Source organism: Anolis carolinensis, chromosome 1, assembly GCF_035594765.1.
Source record: "Anolis carolinensis isolate JA03-04 chromosome 1, rAnoCar3.1.pri, whole genome shotgun sequence".
Lineage (NCBI taxonomy): Eukaryota > Metazoa > Chordata > Lepidosauria > Squamata > Dactyloidae > Anolis > Anolis carolinensis.
In genome coordinates this window covers 313,652,930-313,675,640 of record NC_085841.1, presented here as the reverse complement: position 1 = coordinate 313,675,640, position 22,711 = coordinate 313,652,930, and the positions used below count along the sequence as shown (strand labels likewise).

Sequence of the window (22,711 nt, the reverse complement as noted above, 5' to 3'; positions counted from 1 at the left end):
ATTGTCAGAGAAAGGAAAGGAAAGGACAATTGTGGGGGACTTTATCTTCAACAAGAAGAACGTGAATTCTGGATTTAGGTTTCAACAGACAAAGTAATGCAACAAACCCATATGTTTGATTTTACTTCATATTGACTGTTCCATTGAGTGTTGGTTGAGCTGTGTATCTCTTTTCAGAAATGGATATGCACTTCATTCTCATATCAGAACCCTTGGTGCATGCATTAAGCATCTAAAAGCAAAACTAACAGATCTGTCAAGAGGGAGAATGAAAACACAAAAACACAGACTGATCTTTCTGAGAACAAAATAACACTTGACCTATCTGACCTGCTGACCGATTATTTCATAGAGTCAGAATAATTGAATTGGAAGGACCATCTAGTCTAATTCCTTGCCATACAGGAATAATTAACTAAAACATTCCAGACAAAAGGCCTCCAAAGGAGCATCCACTATCTTCTGATGCAATCTAGTCTACTCTTACTGTATTGTGGAGCATTAAAAGCACTAAAATGGATGTACTATAAAGGGGAATTATCTACATATAGGCGGTGCCCAAGTTACGAACAAGATAGGTTCTGTAGGTTTGTTCTTAAGTTGCATTCGTTTGTAAGTCAGAATGTTGTGACTGCGCCTTCGGGGATTATGGTTGATGGTGATGGGATCCGAAGAGGAAGAAAAAACCCTCGTGATGAGGGTCCACTGGAGGAGTTGCGCAGGAAGCGACTTAGAGAGCTATATGGGGGATCTTCTGAGGAAGATTCAGATGGGGAGTTTGGGGAAATGGATGCTGAGGAACAGGTGGTGGCTGGGGAAGTGGGCACTGAATGGGCACAGCCACCAGAGATGTCTGGGGATTTGGGGCCTATGGATACTACTGAACCTGGGGTTTCTGCAGGAGCTGATCCCACTTGGGATGCTTGGAGAAGGGAGGATGGTTCTTTAAGTGTTCATGGAGCTAAGTGTGGGCAGGATGATTGGGACTCCGATGAATTGCTAGGTACTCCAGATCCACGAGCTCTAGCTGTGTGGAGTTCGGACTCTGAGTAGATTTGGGACACCTGGTGTTTGGGTGTGAGTGTTTGGTCACCCAGGAGGAAGGGGAATAAAATGGGAATGTTTGGCCACTGCACTTTGCGTGTGGCAAGGTGTTGCTGAGGCGCCATTGGGATCTCTGTGTTTCCGTGAAGACTGGACTTGGACTGTGATTCGGATCTGCTGATACCATCTGGCTTGGCTCTCGCTGTGTCTTATCGTGGACCTGGTTTGGATGACTGCACCCTCTTCGGACTTTGGATTGAATTTGACCTGTCTTCTGTCTACGCTCCCTGACTGACGACTACTCCCGGCTTCTGACTTCTGGAATTTACTGCTGCCTCTCGACCTGACCTTGGATTCTCCTGACGACGGCTATTCATCATCCCTTTGAAGCTTCGGCTTTATCTGCACCGTGGAAGCAGTTTACTGCTCTTCTAGTTTGTTTGTTTTTAAGCCAGTTTGCTGTTTTTCTTTTAGGAACTGTCCCTTTAACTTCGCAGAGCCGGCTGTCTGTTTTCAGAAACGGTTTGGAGCTAAAAGAAGCTTTTGCACTTTCTGTTATACTCTGCAGCTTTTGGAAAGTTGCAAGCCTTCGTTTATTTTGCATGTTATCTTGTAGTCAACTCTATTTGTTTCTTCTAAGCTGAATTGAAGCGTCCTTAGTTTTTATTGAATGCCAGCATGGGAAAATAGCATGGTTTGTTTTTGTGTTATTTTTGGCTTATCTTCAGAATAAACTCTGTTTTGTTTGTTAACTGGCATCTGACTCTTGACACAGAATAGGTACATTGTTAAGAGTCACTCCAGCCTATATATATAGAGGGGGGGGGGCATAGAGAAGGGCTGATAATCCTTAGGGGTTTGTTTTGCATCCGTGCCCCTGCTCAGAAGATTTCACTTCACTTTCTGCCCCTGTGTTAATTGGATTTTGAAAGAAATGGTTTGTTGTGGAAACAAGGATTGGAGATAAAGTTTCAGTGGAGACACCTTTTCCCCTTTGAGAACACTTCCAAGAGAGAGTTTCCCTTCCGAGTGATAGGTGTTTCTCACTTCCTGTGATTTAATCCCCGTTTTAACTATGAATCATTTGTAAGTCAGATGTTTCTAACTCAGTGACTGCCTGTATATACATACTAAGGACTGATCAGGTGTGTGTTTCTCTCTTCTTCTTTTTTTTGCTTGTGATCCCTATATATTTTATATTTTTTATTTTAATTCATTTAAATATACATACATGCGAAGCCTCAGGTGCATCCTGGGTGCAGTAAAACATGGCATGAATGCAGTTGACACCAGTTTAACTGCCATGGCCCCATACTTTGTAGTTTAGTGAGACACCGGCATTCTTTGATAGAGAAGGGTGAAGACCTTGTAAAACTATAACTCCCATTATTCCATAGCATTGAGCCATGGGCGATCAAGTGGTGTCAAACTACATTATTTCTATAGTGTAGGTGCACCCCATTTTTCATGACGGTATTTCCCAAATATGGGTCCTCCAACTCCCAGGAGCCCTAGTTGGAACGCATCTATATTGTAGAATTAATGCAGTTTGAGGATTAGTGCATCACCAAATTACAACTTCCAGGATTTCATATAATTGAGTCAGGGTTGTTAAAGCAATGTAAAACTTCATTAATTCTACTACACTGCAAATGTGCATTGCTTACTGTAACAGACTATGTAAGTGCAGGTATGAATCTGTAACTCTAGATAACACTGTGTAACACGATTTTTGTTACTGGGTTATACATGCAATTTACTAATTGGTTCTATCATAAAAACATGGGAAAAGTTTATGAAACTGCAAAAGCTTTGTGTTGTTGAAGGCTTTCATGTCCAGAATCATTGGATTGCTGTGAGTTTTTCGGGCTGTATGGCCATGTTCCAGAAGCATTCTCTCCTGATTTTTTGCCCACATCTATGGCAGGCATCTCCAGAGGTTGTGAGGTATCTCAACCAGAGAAGTCAGCTATAGCAGAGCATTTGATGAACCAACCTTGACACAGTATATTATTTGAGAACACGGAAATGCTTGACCACTCTACCAATCATGTCAGACGACACAGAGAAGCCACTGAAATCTGCAAGCATGTGGACAATTTTAACAGAAAGGAGGAAACCATTAAAATGAACAAAATCTGGCTACCAGTATTAAGAACACTCTAAAATCAAGACAGTAAATAAAGAACAACACTCAGAAGGCAGGGGAATTAAAGACAGGAAACAGTCAGGGCCAGTTAACAGCTCCCAACAAAGGATTCCCCCAGGCAGGAAGCAGCCAGGCTGTGAATCTGCAAGGCTATTAATACTAATCAAGGTGGTCAATTGCAACATTCACACTTGCCTCAGGCAGAAGAGTTCTTTCTCCCACCCTGGACCTTTCACAGATATATAAATCTTCCTTGCCTAGTTCCCAATATACCTTACAACCTCTGAGGATGCCTGCCATAGATGTGAGCGAAACTTCAGGAGAGAACGCTTCTGGAACATGGCTTTATAGCTTGGAAAACTTCACAGCAACCCTGCAAAAGCTTGGTTTTTGCGGGACATCCTGCAGCACATTTTACTATAGTTTTTCAATGAATATCTCAGAAGAGTCTCAACCAATTCACCATAGTTTATAGCAGCCATAAAAACGAAGGTTTCGGAGAATAACAACTACAGTAGAGTCTCGCTTATCCAACCTTCGCTTATCCAATGTTCTGGATTATCCAACACAGTCTGCCTCCTGCCTGGATCCACAGCTGTTTCTCTAGGCAGCAAGGACGGAATCTTTTATGGATTTAACTTGTGACAATGTTGCTGCTGTAAGTTCATTTTATGCAATTCTATCGTTATTTGTAGTCAATTTGTTAGTAGCCAATGTTTTTTGTAGTGAGTGTTTTCAATACATTGCGATGTTTTGGTGCTAAATTCGTGAACACAGTACAGTAATTACTACTTAACATTACAGTGTATTGAACTGCTTTTTCCCCTGTCAATTTTTTGTAAACATGACGTTTTGGTTCATAATTTGTAAAATCATAATGTAATTTGATGTTTAATAGGCTTTTCCTTAATCCTTCCTTATTATCCAACATTTTTGCTTATCCAACGAATATTATTATCCAACATTTTCGCTTATCCAACGGCCTATTTATGTTGGATACGTGAGACTCTAGTGCAGTACTTTCAAAGTATAGTAGAGTCTCACTTATCCAACATAAACGGGCTGGCAGAAAGTTGGATAAGTGAATATGTTGGATAATAAGGAGGCATTAAGGAAAAGCCTATTAAACATCAAATTAGGTTACGATTTTACTGATTAAGCACCAAAACATCATGTTATACAACAAATTTGACAGAAAAAGTAGTTCAGTACGCAGTAATGCTATGTAGTAATTACTGTATTTACGAATTTAGCACCAAAATATCACGATGTTTTGAAAACATTGACTACAAAAATGCATTGGATAATCCAGAATGTTGGATAAGTGAGACTCTACTGTAAGTAGCTGTTTGGCAGTAGAACACTCTGTCCCGGAGTGTGGTGGAGGCTCCTTCTTTGGAGGCTTTTAAGCAGAGGCTGGATGGCCATCTGTCGGGGGTGCTTTGAATGTGACTTTCCTGCTTCTTGGCAGGGGATTGGACTGGATGGCCCGTGAAGTCTCTTCTAATTCTATGACTCTATGATTCTAAGTACCGCACAATTAAACAGGAAATAACACTTTCAAACCAGAAAGAGAAGAATTTTCAAATGTTGTTACATAGTGTATGTATCACACACACACATTCTCATCTCCCGTCTCTGGGAGAGAGGTGCCGCCTTCGGGCTTCCCGCTCGTAGATTGGCTGCCCCAGGGGAGGGCGGGGCTCTTGATTGACAGGATGCGTCACGAGGGAGAACCTAGCTGGGGAAAACAGAAAGAGCTGGAGCCGCAGCCACCTCGGGGACCCCGGTGGGATCATGCCGTACGTCCTGATCAGCACGCAGATCCGCATGGTGAGCCAGTCGGGGCTGCAGGGCAGCGGGAGGGAGGGAGGTCACCTTGCATCCAGGCGCTGGGCTTGCGTCCTTTTGGCTGCAGGAAGAAAAAGGCTGGGCTGGACTCTGCTGGACTTTTGTGTGTCCGAACTGAATTTACTTAGTCGAACATATTGCTTTTGGGACATTTTGCCTGGTTGAGATTAGTCAACCGCCTCCTGCTTGCATTGCATTGCCCTTAAGTGTTTCTTCTGATTCTGAATGCCTCTACACCAGGCATGGGCAAACTTCGGCCCTTCCAGGTGTTTTGGACTACAACTCCCACAATTCCTAACAGCCGTTAGGCTGTTAGGAATTGTGGGAGTTGTAGTCCAAAACACCTGAAGGGGCCAAAGTTTGCCCATGCCTGCCCTATACTGTGGAATTAATGAAGTTTTACGCCACTCTAACTGTCATGGTTCTGTGCTATGGAATTGTGGGGGTTGTTGTTTGGCGAGACTCGGCCACTCTTTGGCAGGAAAGGCTAAAGGCCTCATGCTCCGTAGCAGTGAACCAGAGCAGTCAAAAGTGGTACCAAACTGCCTTCATTCTACTATGTAGATGCACCCTTAGACAGAGGTCAAAGATGCAGTTGCAAAGGCACGGTGTAACCTTTCTGCCAACTTCACTGCTGTATAATCAAGATACATAGTAAATACAGTAGAGTCTAGCTTATCCAATCTTAGCTTATCCAACATTCTGGATTATCCAATGCAGTCTGCCTCCCGCCCAGATCCACAGGCAGCAAGGACTGAACCTTTTATGGATTTAACTTCCAAGAATGTTGTTACTGCAAGTTCATTTTATGTAATTCTATCTTTATTTGTAGTCAATTGTTAGTAGTCAATGTTTTTATAGTCAACGTTGCGATGTTTTGGTGTTCAATTCGTAAATAAAGTAATTACTATGTAACTTTACCATGTATTCAACTGCTTTTTCTGTCGATTTGTTGTAAAACATGATGTTTTGGTGCTTAATTTGTAAAATCATAATGTAATTTGATGTTTAATAGGCTTTTCCTTTATCCCTCCTTATTATCTAACATTATTATCGAATGTTTTGCCAGCCTGTTTATGTTGGGTAAATGAGACTCTAGTGTATAACCAATTGTACATGTTGTCGAAGGCTTTAATGGCCGGAATCTCCGGGTTGCTGTGAGTTTTCCGGGCTGTATGGCCATGTTCCAGAAGCATTCTCTCCTGATGTTTTGTCCACATCTATGACAGGCATAGGACCTCACAGACTCTCAGGATACCTGCCATAGATGTGGGCAAAACGTTAGGAGAGAATGCTTCTGGAACATAGCCATACAGCCCAGAAAACTCACAGCGACCCATTAACCAGTTGTAGGTTGTATTTACCACCTGCTATTGTCCAGCATGTTTCGATGCCATCCAAACGACAACTCTCATGACTCATGGACAGCATGGCCAACTGACAGCCCAGCTGTCTAGTTTTAAAACTGGCCCTTGTTAGACTACAACACCCATGATAGCTACCCAACATAACCGGTTTACAGTTCAGAAATATCACTAATTCCACAGTGCAGAGGTTTGCAGTTCAGAAACATCTAATGGTCCATAGCTGTCAACTCTACTTTAAGAACTGAAATTTGATTTGTCTTTTTTTAAAAGCTGAATTCAGGGAAATTCCAGATAGGAAAAAAAAAATCAAGGCCAACTAACACCTTCCAACAATGGATTCCCCCAGGCAGGAAGCAAGCAGGCTTTAAAGCTGCAAGGTTATTCAATGCTAATCAAGGTGGCCAATTGCAACATTCACACCTGTCTCAAACTAACGAGTTCTTTCTCCCACCCTGGATCTTACACAGATATATAAACCCCACTTGCCTAGTTTCCAACAGACCTCACAACCTCTGAGAATGCCTGCCATAGAGGCAGGTGAAATGTCAGGAAATAATGCTTCTGGAACATGGCCATATAGCCCAGAAAACTCACAACAACCCAGTGATTCCGGCCATGAAATCCTTTGACAATACATCAAATTCTGTTCCTTTTGCCACGTATCCTTCCATGATGACACAGGCAATAACATATGTCTCAGCAATAAGCATGTGACCATCTGAATATCAGAAATGATACTCTTTGAGTCTCCTTTGTGAAGAGAAAAAGTGGGGTGTAAATAAACATAATAATAATAATAATAACAACAACAACAACAACAACAATAATAATGTTTCTTATGTATCATATTTTCCTGCCTGGTCCTCTTTCTCCTGTAGCACATGATAGATGACTCCAGAGATTAAAACTTGATCAAGAAATACTGTTTTTATGAAATCAGTCACATAGCTTGTCCAGCTATGTACAGATGGTCTTTTCTATCTCACAGCCCAGAATGAAACTACTGCTTGACTAATTGCATTGGCCTTGCATGATCTTTCAATGCTTGTTTTCATGCCATGATAACAACTATATCCTTATGAACTGTTCTGCAGAGCAGTACATTAACATTTACGATTTTAAAAGTAGGCTTACTTATTCGTACACAATTTTGTTTTGTTTTCAGCTTTGTGTTTCGCAAAAACCTTATAAATAAAAGAGAAGGCAGACATCATTTAAAAGAAGCAAGGAAAAATTGAACAACCATGACTATGTTTAAGTGTAGCTTTCAGTAGACAACCAAATATCCCAATTTTGCAACCAGATGTTCAAATGAGCATCTGTTCAAAATATATTTGTATAATATATATTCAGTTGTTGAAATTTTGAATAATATTTACTCTCGGGTAAATGTATGCGTGATTAAATAAGAGTGATAAATCCTATTATTTATTTGTAATGTTCTTTCATGGATTATTTCCATGGAAGATGGGGAAAAATGATTTTATAAATAAACATAATCCTGCCAACCTAGCAGTTCGAAAACATGCCAATGTGAGTAGATCAATAGGTACCGCTGCGGCGGGAAGGTAACGGCGCTCCATGCAGTCATGCCAGCCACATGACCTTGGAGGTGTCTACAGACAACGCCGGCTCTTCGGCTTAGAAATGGAGATGAGCACCACACCCCAGAGTCAGACATGACTGGACTTAATGTCAGGTGAAATCTTTACCTTTACCTTAAATAAACATAGTATAAACACAAGAGGTTTTAGAGCACAGGTGGCAAACTCAAGGCCTGCGGGCTGAATCTGTCATGCCATTTTATCTGGCTCTCCAGATGCTGAACTATAATTCCTGTATTTCTCATCATTAGATCTCATGACTAGAGCTGATGGGAGTTGTGATGCAGTAACATCTGGAAGGCTGCTGTTTGTTTTGTTTAGTCAGAATAGTGGGGCTTGAATGTATATACAAGGCTTGTGGATATGATTCCCATAAACCTTTCCTCAGTCTCAAAGCCACAGTTACTGTTGGGTTGCAATTCCCGATATCCCCAGGCCACAGGGTGGATAATAAAAAATGATAGGAGTTGTTCAGTAACATCTGGGGACCCAAACTGGGTGAAAACTAAAGAGCAATGACCACTATATTGGAAATCCCATAACCTATTGGAAATAAAAGCACCCAGTCTCTGGGCACATTTCTCTTTTTAAATAAATGGCAGTCATAACCTTATTGAAAAGGTAAAAATGATGTCACATCCGTTTCGCTAATGTGAATCTCCATAAACATGTGGAGACCACCTTTTGAAAACCACTATTCAAGAAAAGTATGACCTTGTTAGAAGTCAATCCTTTGAACAAGTGATATTAATAGGCGTTCATATAATGGCACACAGGTATCTCAGCTGTTAAACTGAAGAACCATGTCTTTGAACTGCCAAGGACAAAGGCACGCCACTACAAAAATATATTTGGTTAGTGGATGATGGTTGTTTCTTTGAAGTTGAAATTGCAGTGTCAGTTCTAATTGTAATTCTTATTGCCCAAAAGAAGAACACTCCCTTGAAACCTCTTAGTTTAAAATATTCACTCAGAGATAAAAAAAACAAAGTCTTCTTTGAAATAATAATAATAATAATAATAATAATAATAATAATAATAATAATAATAACAACTTTATTTTTATACCCCGCCCCATCTCCCCAGTGGGGACTCGGAGCGGCTTACATGGGGACAAAGCCCGAAACATACAACAATAAAACGATAAAACAATTATTCCAACAGTAAAACATCAATATCAATAAAACCATCATAGTAATCAACATACAGCATAAAGTATTAAAAACAGGAGACTAAAACAAGGATCTGGGCCAAAGTGCAGAATATATCAAAATGGGAGAGGTAGTTTCTCAGTCAAAATAGTACATAAAGTGCAAAATAGTAGTGGCAGAAAATCCTATAGTTGGATGGGCAGATAGTTCAACCTAATAATTAATCGTCGGAATAACATATCTTATTTACTCAAAAAGGTCTTGTATTAATTCACCATCCAGGCACATTTCTTATTAAAGTTCGTTTATTGATAAAATGTAGTTCTTCTCTGTGTTGAATACACAGGGTATCATTTTAATCAATAGTCCATAGTCTATAGGTATAGATGTACTCACTGAAGTGCATAGATCATACTTCTGCATTGAAGTCCAAAACAGCAACATGCATTCACCTCCACTGAAGTGGAAAGCAGACACATCCACCTCCAATGAGGTGTTCAGCAGACTTCCACCTCCAATAAGGTGCTAAGAAGACTGAATATAAAATGGAGTCCTTAGTCTGAACATGCTCAGTACAATCACATGTCTATAAACCCTCCCACACCAAAGAGGTACAGTCAAACTGGCAAATCAACATACACATAGAATACAGGTTAGCAAATATATACATCAACAAATAAAGTGTGAAAGGCTTGGGAGGTTGCTATTTCTAAACACACTGTGTAAAAACATTATAGTTGGCCTTCTGTATCCACTGATTCTCAGCTCATGGGTTCAATAGCCTTTTGAGGGCAACCATAAGGCACATGTGGACCTTGATGAAAATGAGTTTAATATCCATGGTTTCGAGCATTAAAGCATTAACAAATCCACTTCCCTATAACAGAACAAAATTATGATTACAGCATTATTTACTAGTTATTCTACAGCCAGGATTTCAAGGAATACCATTTCATTATATCTGCCAGGCCTCAGAATGCACAAAATTGCTTGCCAGCTCTCTGTTTCCTTTCCCCTGGGGATTGAAGGAGCTGGAATACATATTAATTTACTGGATGATTAGCAAGAAAATACAGCTGGATTGAAACATGTTTTTCACTAGAAGAAGTCTGCAGTGTCATCACCCAGCTGTATATCTTTGTTTATTTAAAGCATTTGATGTCACTTGCCATTAAAAGAAACCTCAAAGCAACTCACAGTCTTGAAAAAGGCGCTAAACCAAATCCAAAAGTATATATAAAACAGAAAGAAATCTTAGAACATGTATTCATACATATGCAGGACTGCTGAATAAGTGCCAATACTAAGGTGTACAAACAGCTGTTGAAAATAGAAATGGAAGATGGACAAGTTAAGAAATGTATGGTAAAGTGAGTTCAGAATGTTGGTCATAATATGCAGGTGGGCCAGTGGGAGAAAATGTGGACAAGTGTAAAATGTAATATTATAATAGGATCTTGTATAGATTTTTTAAACACCATGTGTTCTACCACTATATAGGGGACCCCCTGGTGGCACAGCAGGTAAACTGCTGAACTTGCTGACTGAAATGGTGGTGGTTCAAATCCTGAGAGTGGGGTGAGCTCCTGCTGTTAGCCCTAGCTTCTGTCAACCTAGTAGTTCGAAAATAAGCAAATGTGAGTAGATCAATAGGTACTGCTCTGGTGGGAAGATAACAGTGCTCCATGTAGTCATGCTGGCCACATGACCTTAGAGGCATTTATGGTCAACGTCGGCTCTTGGCTTGGAAATGGAGATGAGCACCATCCCGCAGACATGGCTAGACTAAATGTCAGGAGAAAACCTTTACCTTTATTACCATTATATGCTTGAAATATAATCACCAAGAGGGAACTTTTTATTACATATGGTGGACATTTCTTAAGACAAAAGAATTTTGGATCCAGATGCATTGCTTCATGAAGAACATTTTGAAATTAAAAATTCAGTTGAAATTTTCTTATTGGGATTGATGGGTGGCCAACTGCCGAGGAAGAATGAAATAATTATTCAGTATACAACCACAGCTACAAGACTGCTCTATGCCCAGAGATGAAAGGATCTGGGTATTCCATCGCAAGAAGACTGACTGATGAAAGTATATGATATTGAGAACAACTTGAATTAAAGAGGTCATTAAACAGTTATAATAAAGATCTGTGTTGCTTCCTGATTACATTCAATAGGTCATAACAGAGTCAATAAGGTACTATTTGTAGGGTTCAAATTTTTCCTAAGCATCCATTTTCTATTCCTAAGCATTTTGGAGCTTGATTATTTTTTTTTTCATGTCAGGAGCGACTTGAGAAACTGCAAGTTGCTTCTGGTGTGAGAGAATTGGCCGTCTGGAAGGACGTTGCCCAGGGAATGGCCAGATGTTTTAATGTTTTATCATTCTTGTGGGAGGCTTCTCTCATGTCCCCTCATGGGGAGCTGGAGCTGACAGAAGGAGCTCACCCACTCCCCAGATTTGAACCGCTGACCTATCGGTCAGCAGTCCTGCCGGCACAAGGGTGTCATGGAACCAAGTCCCAGGGCTGAATTTCCAAGCCCTGGACTTGGAGTCATAACATAAATAATCCTGAATGTCTCATGAAAGCACCTGGCAGAAGAAGATAGAAGATCATGGGAACTCGGGGTTGAAAGTATAAACAATTATAATTGGTAGCCTGTGTGGGAATAGTAGTAATGTGATACAGGGGGTGGGGTTTTGATGATGATATTTACGTGTGGTGTGACGTTGGAACAAAGATGATAAAAATGGTTGTATGTAAACATTAGGTCATTCTCGACTTTTTCAAAGTCATGTATTCTTCAATAAAGATTAGTTTTGAGAGCAGCTATCTTTGATCTGCGTTCATGCTGTTTCTTTGAAGTGAGCCTGACATTAAAGTCGAGAATCACATTCTCACCATCCTGCGGAGTCGCAGTGAAGTGAAGATGAGTGGAGGGGGCGATCAAAGCCCAAAAGGAGCGGGGAGGGCCCTGCCAGAAGCCCGGCCGCTGGGGGAAGAAACGCTACAATCTATTGCTTCCTCTACGGGGTACCCCAGACCGGACGGCGTGACCCAGAGGATTCCCAGAGGAGGAAGGGGCGTCTCGGCTGCTGCAGAAACCAGTTGGGGGTCTGGGGGGAGCATGCCGGAGACCGTGGCCCTACGGTTATCTATCTTGGAGACCAACCTGTCCAGGCTGTCGGAAACCGTGGGGAGATTGGTGCCACTATTGGAAGAGAATCTCCTGAAGGAGCCCACCCGAGATGGCGCCGACAGAGAGCCGAGCAAGGATGAGGCTTGGAGCCAGAGGGGCCAGCGCGCCTCGACACGGAGCCCCGTAGCAGCAGGCGGCGAGGGGGACGAGGAATATTGGCAGGAGCTGGAGTTCCGGGACAGAATGGCGCGCGAGGTTGAGCGCCAGCAAGCACTGGGAACTCTGAGGCCGCCAACTCCAACAGGACTCCCAACCCCCCGAATGGGCGTCGGGGTTGAAAGACCATTGGGACCAGGCATCGGGTCCAGTGGGTTGGCGGAGGAAGGCGAAGAGGAGCCGGAGATCCATGGAGAGGAGGAGGATGTGCCGTATGACGAAGGAAGGCGAGGTGCGGGGGCTACAGCGAGGCCCGCATTCGGATGGGTGGAAGGACCGACAGCAGCGGCAGAATTTCGGGAGCCGCGGGGAACGACCGCCGGGATGGGGCGCGGCGTGTTCAAAGGGGCAGCCCAAGGGAACCCGATGCAACCCTTCCACAGACCTCCCATACAGCAGCAACGGGCTGTAGAATGGATGCCTAGGAGAGAGGAGCTCAAACTAGAATACGGAGGGGAATCATCCGAACTGAACTTTTTCCTCATTGGCATCAGAGGATACATGGAGGACAATGCACACACATTCCCCTCCGAAGGAAGCATGGTTCGGGCCATCGGCAACACGCTAAAGAGGGGAGCGGCCAGCTGGTATGTGCAATTACATGCCAGACGCGACCCGTGCTTGAGGTCAGTGCCCCGATTCCTCGCCGCACTGGAAAACCGGTTTAGAGACCAGCTAGAGCAATTGAGGGCTCGAGACCAGCTTAAAGGTATAAAGCAGAGGGATAAAACGGTGCCCGAGTATGCAGAGGAATTCCTCCATCTCGCAGAAAGGGTGCCAGAGTGGTCTGAGGTGACCAAAGTGGAGATATTCAAAGAGGGACTACGCCCCGAGGTTTTTAGTTGGGCGGCGCACAGAGACGACCCAGAAACACTAAGGGGTTGGATCCAACTGGCGGGGCGCGTCGAATCCACCTTGGCCCAAGTGAAGCGATTCCGGAGCGGCGGCGGCGGCGGCCAGCAGAGACCGGCAGCGAGGGGTCGAGGAGAAACGAGGAAGCAGGAAAGACCCGGAGGGAGGCCGGGGATCCCCTTCAAAGGAGATGACAACAGACCTAAGCCGGGATGCTTTGTATGTGGGAAGACGGGCCATCGAGCAGCAGAATGTTGGGCCCGGAAGGGGGAGCCGCCAAAAGCCTCAAAGCCCAAGCCAGCAGCCGGGAGACGAGCGGAGGAGGAGGTGCGAGCCCCAGAATCTCCAGAGAGGCTGGTGAGTCAAGACAAACGCATGCTGGTAGTGCCGATCTGCCTGTCGGGGTTAGAGAATCGGGCCACCTGCAGGGCATTCGTGGATTGCGGTTGTTCTAGGAACATTATAACTCCGGAATTAGCGGGGGCGCTGAAATGCCAGCAGACGCTGCTTGACTCCCCAATTGCATTTTCGCAGCTAGATGGATCAGTTGCTGCTGGGGAAGTATCTACGAAGGAAATACAGGGGGTCCCATGTAAAATAGGCAAATGGGAAGGAAGAATATCCTTCGTGATAGCCCCTATTGCCACATACAATGTCATACTAGGGATCCCATGGCTCGAACAAGCTAACCCCGAAGTAGATTGGAGGGGAAAGAGCCTAGCATTTAAAGAGCAACAAACACAATTGGAGATAAGCAAAGTAGCAGAAGAAGAGAACGAGGGGGATGAAGAAGGGGAAATAGACCAACAGCTATTGCCCCCTGAATACAGAGATTTTGTGGATGTTTTCAATCAGAAAGAGGCAAGTAAGTTACCTCCCAAAAGGAATATAGAAGTAGAAATTGAAATAACTCCAGGGGCAAACTTACCAAAACCAAAAGTGTATCCAATGTCTGTTCAGGAGAAAGAAGAATTGAGGAAATATATTGATAAGAACCTGGCACGGGGCTTCATTAAGCCATCCAACTCCCCTCTGGGAGCCCCAGTGTTATTTAGAAGAAAGAAAGACAACTCTTTAAGACTGTGCATTGACTATCGAAATTTAAATGCAATTACTAAGGACAATAAATACCCTATGCCCTTAGTAAAGGATTTGATTACCGTATTGAAGAAAGGGAGCATATTTACTAAACTAGATTTAATTGAAGCGTATCATAAATTAAGAATCAAACCAGAGGATACTTGGAAAACTGCATTTTCCTGCGCATTCGGCCATTTTGAATATTTAATTTTACCTTTTGGATTAAAAAATGGCGGCGGTTGCTTTATGCAGCTTATAAATGAAATCCTGCACCCACTGTTGTACCGGGGAGTATTCATATTTCTGGATGACATCCTGATCGTGAGCGAAGATAAAGAAAAGCACGTGGAATTGGTCCGGGAAGTTTTGCAAAGACTAAGGGAAGCAAAGCTGTATGCAAAACTGTCCAAATGTGAATTCAATAAAACTCAAATTGACTTTCTGGGGTATCGGATATCTCCAGACGGATTAGCTATGGACCCGTCTAAAGTATCAGATGTAAAAGAATGGGGAGTACCTCAAACAAGGAGGCAGTTGCAATCATTTCTAGGGTTTGCAAATTTTTATAGATCGTTCATAAAAGGATTTGCACAAATAACCGCACCCCTTACCGAACTTTTAAAAACAAAAGGGAAAGGGGAGACAGCAAAAGTGAAAGCCCCTGGCGCCAAACTGAGTTGGACGCCGGAATGCCAAAAGGCTTTTGAAACCCTAAAAGGACGCTTTACAGAAGAACCTGTCCTAAAACACCCCGACATCCGGAGCCCTTTCATAATCCATTGCGACGCTTCAGACTGTGCGTACGGGGCAGTACTATTGCAAAAAGATCAAAATGGGAACTTAAAACCTTGTGGATATTTGTCTCGGAAGTTCAGTGAAACTGAAAAATGTTGGCCCATATGGGAAAAAGAAGCATTAGCGATACTAAAAGCCTTAGAATGCTGGCGACACTTCCTCGAAGGGAGTGGAATCCCATTTGAAATTTGGTCTGACCATAAGAACCTCCAGTATTTAAAATCTCCTCGAAAATTGTCCCCCAAGCAAATTAGATGGGCACAATACTTCAGCAGGTTCGATTTCCAATTAAAGTTTTTCCAAGGGAAACAGAATGTCTTGGCAGATGCTCTTTCACGCATGCCTCAACACGAGGGCATAACTACAACAAAAGAAGGAACATTATTTTCCGATAAACAATGGGGATTGGCTGTCAGTACAAGAGCACAGGCCCAAAGAGAGAGCGCTGCCACTATCAAATTTGATGAAGAAGATAGTTGGGGAAAAGAACTGAGGCAGTCATATGAAGGAGATCAGTGGATCGCATCCAACGCAGAAAAGGGAGAACAGAAGGGGGGATTTTGGTTCGTGAAAAAGAAACTGTATATCCCAACGATATTGAGAATTAAGATTTTGCATTGTTTTCATAATAACCAGAGCGCTGGTCATACAGGGATTACAAAAACAATAAAGGCGATAGCAAAACACTGTTGGTGGCCAGGGATGAGAAAGGACATAAAAAATCATGTTATTCAATGTGATGACTGTGCAAGAAATAAATCGAGAGGAGGGAAGCCAATGGGACTATTACAAACAGTAGCAGAACCTACAAGGCCTTGGGAATGTGTAGCTATGGACTTTGTGGGAGAACTGCCGGTTAGCAAGGGATATCGCTATATTTGGACAGTATTAGACCTGTTTTCTAAACAGGCCCACTTTATAGCACTGACGAAACTACCATCGGCAGAGAAACTGGCTGAATTATACATAAACCACATTTACAAACTTCATGGATGTCCCAGTAGGGTGGTCAGTGACAGGGGTGTTCAGTTCACAGCAAAATTTTGGGACAAATTCTTGGAAATGCTAGGAGCAGAAAGGAGCCTAAGTTCTGCTTTTCACCCCATGACGAATGGGGCAGTAGAACGTACTCAACAGACACTTGGGCAGTTCCTTCGCATGTACTCTAATTTGAGACAAAATGACTGGTCTAAGTGGCTAGCTTTCGCGGAACTAGCTTTTAATTCGACTATACACTCCGCAACGAATAAAACCCCCTTTGAAGTGGTTTACGGGTATGAAATACAGCCTCTGCCCCAATTGCCAAGATGGGCAGAGAATGAAGAAACAGGGGCAGGGAAATGGAAAACTCAAATGCTTGAATGTTGGAGTCAAGTGACTGCATCCTTAAAAGAAGCACACAAAAGGTATAAGACATTTGCAGACAGGAAAAGGATGGAAGGCGATAAATTGGAGAAAGGGGATTTAGTGTGGTTAAGTACACAAAACATCAAATTGGGGCTACCTTCAAGAAAACTGGGCCCCACATATATTGGACCATTCAGGATACAGGGTGTGATAAACGAAGTGACTTTCCAATTGGCTTTGCCAAAAAGTTTGGGGAAAATACATCCAGTATTCCATCGCAGTCTATTGAAAAAGTATATGGGTACTTTGGATAAAATGGACACCTAGAATTATTGTTTGATTTATTTCAGGATGGTGATGAAAGAAGCACAGAAGAGGAGGACGAAGAAAAGGGGGGCGCCATGTCATGGAACCAAGTCCCAGGGCTGAATTTCCAAGCCCTGGACTTGGAGTCATAACATAAATAATCCTGAATGTCTCATGAAAGCACCTGGCAGAAGAAGATAGAAGATCATGGGAACTCGGGGTTGAAAGTATAAACAATTATAATTGGTAGCCTGTGTGGGAATAGTAGTAATGTGATACAGGGGGTGGGGTTTTGATGATGATATTTACGTGTGGTGTGACGTTGCAACAAAGATGATAAAAATGGTTGTATGTAAACATTAGGTCATTCTCGACTTTTTCAAAGTCATGTATTCTTCAATAAAGATGAGTTTTGAGAGCAGCTATCTTTGATCTGCGTTCATGCTGTTTCTTTGAAGTGAGCCTGACACAAGGGTTTAACCCATTGCACCACCAGGGGCTTGTATAAGGTTATCTTGTATAAGATAATGGAATTGGATTCGGCAGTCCTTCTCCAACCTGTAGGGGGAGCTGTTACAGAGCATTTAATTCCTATCTTCCTCTGGCTACATCAGACAAGCAACTAGCTATTTAGTTATCTTTCTACTCAACTATTCACTATCTTTTTAATTCATTTCTTTTTAATTTTATATTTTCTAAGGCACTTACATATAATGTTATTTTTCTCCACTAGCTGGTCCAAAAGGTATTGAAGCAGCTATAAGATGAACTAGAATATGAAAATAAACAAAAATGAATTAGTTCAAAGTAAGAGTAGTTAAACCGCTGAGCTGCTGAACTTGCTGACTGAAAGGTTGGGATTCAAATCTGAGGAGCGGGGTGAGCTTCTGCTGTTAGCCCCAGCTTCTGCCAACCTAGCAGTTCGAAAACATGCAAATGTGAGTAGATCAATAGGTATCACTCTGGCGGGAAAGTAACGACGCTCCATGCAGTCATGCCAGCCATATGACCTTGGAGGTATCTATGGACAATGCTGGCTCTTCGGCTTAGAAATGGAGATGGGCACCAACCCCCAGAGTCAGACTCGACTGGACTTAATGTCAGGAGAAAACCTTTACCTTTATTAAGAGTAGTAAATGGCTACCCAATCAATTACTGAATGGTTTCTTGACCAGGCACAAAAAGAACAAATGACTTGATACTATGGATTTGTATATACCCATTTGCACTATCTGATCTATATATGGAAGAATTTCTCCATATTGTTAAAGGAATTACTTTAACTACACACACAAATAAACTGAAACCCGGTGATATCTCAATGCTGGCAAAATACACAAGGTTAGCAAATGCTGGTTAACAACCTGGTTGTTGTTTTTTTTATCTTCCAGTGTGACTTCCTGTGCATTTCATCACAGCAGTATAACCTGGGTTTTTTTACTGACATGGACAGTTATGGCAGTATTGTTATTTAGGTGTGACTATAACTGACATGCCTAACTAAATTTTGAATGCATCAAATGCTTTTATGTACACTTTCCAAGACAAATATTGACCAGAGAAAGCATGTCTCTTAACTGTATTTTAGAGCATCTTCCTCAGCTTAATCCTCCAGGTGTTGGACCGTAGTACCCATGGTTCCCAGGCAACATAAACACTTGTTCAGAGAACACTAGTTGAGATTGTGCCAACATATAGCTTTTGTTAAATGGCAAGTATTGAGAATGTTTATGCCTTCAAAGGTTGCTGGATTGCAACTTCTATCAGTCCAAGCCAGCATTGCAAATGGTGAATGATCATAAGAGTTACAGTCCAAAAAAAGTGAGAGGATCACATATTATCTCCTACCTCTGCTGGACAGGATGAAATGCCCTGATGGCTGATATCTCATGGTTTTCAGGTAATGGAACATTACCTTTATTTTTGCAGGAAGTTGGGCCCACAATGGTTGGCGATGAGCATTCTGATCCAAACTTGATGAACTACCTTGGGGCCACAAAAAGAAATATGCTAGGAAATCATTTGTAAGTATTTCTGTGTTTTTGACTTGCCCTTTGCTGCCATCTTTCATTGCCTTTCTCATTCTTTTCTTTGTTCTCGTTCTTTTACAGTTCTTCTAGGAATCTTTGAGTCTTCCATTTTTTTCTGAAATTTGACCATGGAATTGTGCTGCAGGACCTAGAGATCCCTAGATAAACCACATCTCTAGGAATCTCAAATCAATCATGAAATTATAATTCCAAAATAAAGTATCATGATAGGAAAAAAAAACTCAGACAAATGCAGCAGACAAAACAAATACATTGTACAAAGTTTTTAAGTCCACCCAACTCCCCTTCTTCCTCCTTGACCTCTGCCTTCTTGAAGGTTTTTGAGTAGTAGCAATATTAGGAAGATGATAAAAATATTTTGTTTATAACCCGCCCTATCTTCCCGAGGGGACTCACTATGGTGTCAAGATCTATAACTTCCTCCAGTTTTGCAATTGATGAAGGAAGCATAGACTTCTAGTGCAAGATTGCTGCATCATGTCTCCAGTAAACAATGCAGTAAAGTTGGAGATGGGAAAGAATGAGATTCTCATTTAGTTGATCCTACTGTAACTATGTGTGCCTGATAAACAGGCAAGATCAATAGCCCCTGCTTCCCAATATTCTTGTTTAACTCTGCATGGATTTCCTGAGTTGATTATTTAAGGTATATCTGTACAGTCAAAACATTATTTAAAGGATACAAGAGAAAAGCACATCACATCACACACCATTTTTAGCATTCTATTCACATTCTTTCTCAGTATGAGATATACTATACTTCTATTGAAATTATATTATTTCCAAAATTTCATATAGACAACCAGATACGTGGATGTACTATTTGAAGGTAGTTTTAAAACATTTTACAAAAAGCGGTCTCCTCTTTCTTCTTTTTTGGCAATATGTAAGTGGCCAATTCAGGCAGGTTTAAGTGTGCAAGAGTATTCCACTTTGAGAACAACTTTTGGATATCCTCATTGGCAGAAATACCAGTCGCTTGTGTCAGATTTTACACTAGCCATCAGCTCGACTATCTTTGAATAGTTCAGGTTCGAATCCTTACTCCATCCATTTGCTAAGATTCGAGATTTAGTTTTGGAGAAATGTTTTTTCTGCACTATGGTGACGAAATGTATAACTTCCTCCAGTTCTTCAATTGAACAAAAGGAAGAGGAAGCAAATGAGAACAAAGCAAAACAACCTGTGTGGATTGTAGCACTTGACATGGCCTCATTGTTGTGGGTGTGAAATGCTGCATTCCAAGAAGATGAGCACAGAGCTGTCAGTTCAGAAACCAAAACAGAAGTCTGGACATCACAAAAAGAATGTCAAGGCAGGAACTGAGCTGTATCTGAAGACAGATATATTTCCTGTGCAGTCTGTCAACCTTCAAATTATAGACATGCTTGTAACATGTTATTAAAAACTATTTAAATGTCCAGTTACTCCTAATACTTCCTCTCTCCATAAAATAATTTTGGTGAATCTTAGTCGAAAGATTAAGTTTTACAAACTGTATTTTATAGTAAGCCAGACAATATTTTAAATTTAATTTATACCCTGACTTTCTGTTCTGATTACTATGAAATTACTTCAGGAGCATTGTCAGAAACGTAGTAGACAACTGTAGTTAACCAGACAAGTAAGCAAATGAAGACACTGCACTGAACTGGTAAAGTTCTGGGTACTCAACATCGACTCACCATTGAGGCATACCGCCTATCTAAAATCAGGTGTATGGCAGGGTCAGGTCATCTAAGGACCTTTAAATATTAGGACTAGAACTCTCTAAATCCTCAACCACTGTGGCCAATGATTATGACCTGTGGGAGATGTAGTCCAGGTCACTTACTCTTACTGTACAGCAAGGATTACAGCAATTCTGAAAATGTTTTCTAGGTATTAATTATCCTTTATTCATTTGGAAAAAGGAGGTAGCAGAACAAGATTTGTATTATATTTCTAATTATTTTAAGTGGTTCAATTCTTAAATTGTAGTCTTAACACTTAATGAGATTTTTTTCTTATTGCTCAATGTATACATTGCATACAGCTCTGCAATGTGATCTTTAAATTGGTAGAGGGGGAGTCTATACTAAATGTTTTCACAGCCAAAGTAAACTCTTTTATATTTACAATACATGTTGGTCTGACTGCAGCATGAAATGGGGCATTTCATATTGCAAAGAGGCCTGCAGATTTTGTAAATAGTATAGTGAATCTTAATGGATCTGCTCTCTAAAATGGCACACAAAGATAAATTCATATGATTGCAATGCTTACATTTCTTGCACAACAGTACCCTAAACATAAGCACGTAAGAACATGAGATTTATATATAACTTGTTCTATTTTGATACAAAAAGCTAGTTAACAATTTAATTAATTTATACATGGGTATTTTAATCTATTTCCTATAATCTTATTTGAACCAGATAGCAGGACCTCCATTTTAATTAATATGAATGCCTTTGCTACCTAATACTGTTTCTTTTCTCAGAAATGTCCCCACCAAAACTCTTGAGAGGAATTCAGGGAGACATTTCCAGCATATGAAAATTAAGCTGCAAATATGATGTCTAGGATTTAATAAAGTACAATAAAATCTTGTTCTTGAAACACTGCAGAAATACTCATAGCTGATTTTTCCTGTCCCTTGACTGCTTTTGCTCCATTTTCAAACTCTTCATAAAGACTTAGAATACAATCTATGACATACATCTTGCACATATTCTGTTGTTAGAATCTCAAGATTCAATAGTCTAAGACTATTTCGATAAAGATTATTGGAAGTTCTCTGGAAAACTGCTTTCCTCATTCTATATCTTCGTTACAACAGCTGGGAATACTATGTGCAGGATGCCCCCCGGATCGTCTTGGACAAACTGGAGAAATGTGGCTACCGAGTGATCAGCATGACGGGAGTGGGGCAGACATTGGTGTGGTGTCTCCACAAAGAAAGTACACAGAACTCAAATTATCTGCCTGCCTAAGATATTCCTGTAAGTCACTCAAATGTGTTGTATATTTTTAGGTGTCATGACAGCAGTTAGTCAAAACCCTGTATCAAACAGACATCATTTCAAGAACATTATAGGAATAAAAGTGGTCCACTGAAGCTTCAAGCGCTGGCAGATTGGAACTTTCATAGGAATCAATCATTTTTGAGAACTGATTTGAACCAGTATTTGTAGTTATCCTCACTTGATTCTACTCAATGATAGCAACCTAGTATTAGGAAATTCACTATGTAAGAAACAGACTTACTGGTACAGGTAGTGGCAAGATAAAGCAGAAAATGGCCAATTCTGCAGATGCTTTAAAAAGAATGCTATAGAACAAATTCTTCATAATTGATGAAAATAAGCTACAGTGTTCGTATTGAAAATTCTGTTGTTGTAATATGTGATTTTCAACAATTTACATGTACACTACAAACAGAAGATCTTGTAAATATTTCAACGTGAATTTTATAAATATATTAGCTGTCCCTTCATTGCTGGAATCATTTTGAACTATGTGTACTGAAATCATTCTTAAAGTAACTGGTAAAATAATAAAGAATTAAAGGAAACAGACTTGACATCACCTTTGGAAATTTTGTGGTTTGGTACATTTTGATACACTGGTGAATAAGAATTTCAACGCTTCCAACGAAATCCTGAAAAATGATGACTATATAAGACACAGAAAATGTGGGCAGATACTCCATTAAAACATGATGGATCAGAATGGCACAGTGACCTTACACAGCTTTTCCTTTGCT

General features: G+C 41.3%; 1 protein-coding gene across 1 annotated transcript; it reads left to right on the top strand.

The window, feature by feature from the left end:
* Nucleotides 1-4,870: 4,870 nt before the first annotated feature.
* On the top strand, nucleotides 4,871-22,523 carry gchfr (GTP cyclohydrolase I feedback regulator). Its single transcript, XM_003224772.4, has 3 exons — nucleotides 4,871-5,026; nucleotides 18,842-18,936; nucleotides 21,785-22,523. The coding sequence occupies exons 1-3, from the start codon at nucleotides 4,991-4,993 to the stop codon at nucleotides 21,936-21,938; spliced, it is 285 nt and encodes a 94-aa protein (XP_003224820.1). The 5' UTR covers nucleotides 4,871-4,990; the 3' UTR covers nucleotides 21,939-22,523.
* Nucleotides 22,524-22,711: the final 188 nt, after the last annotated feature.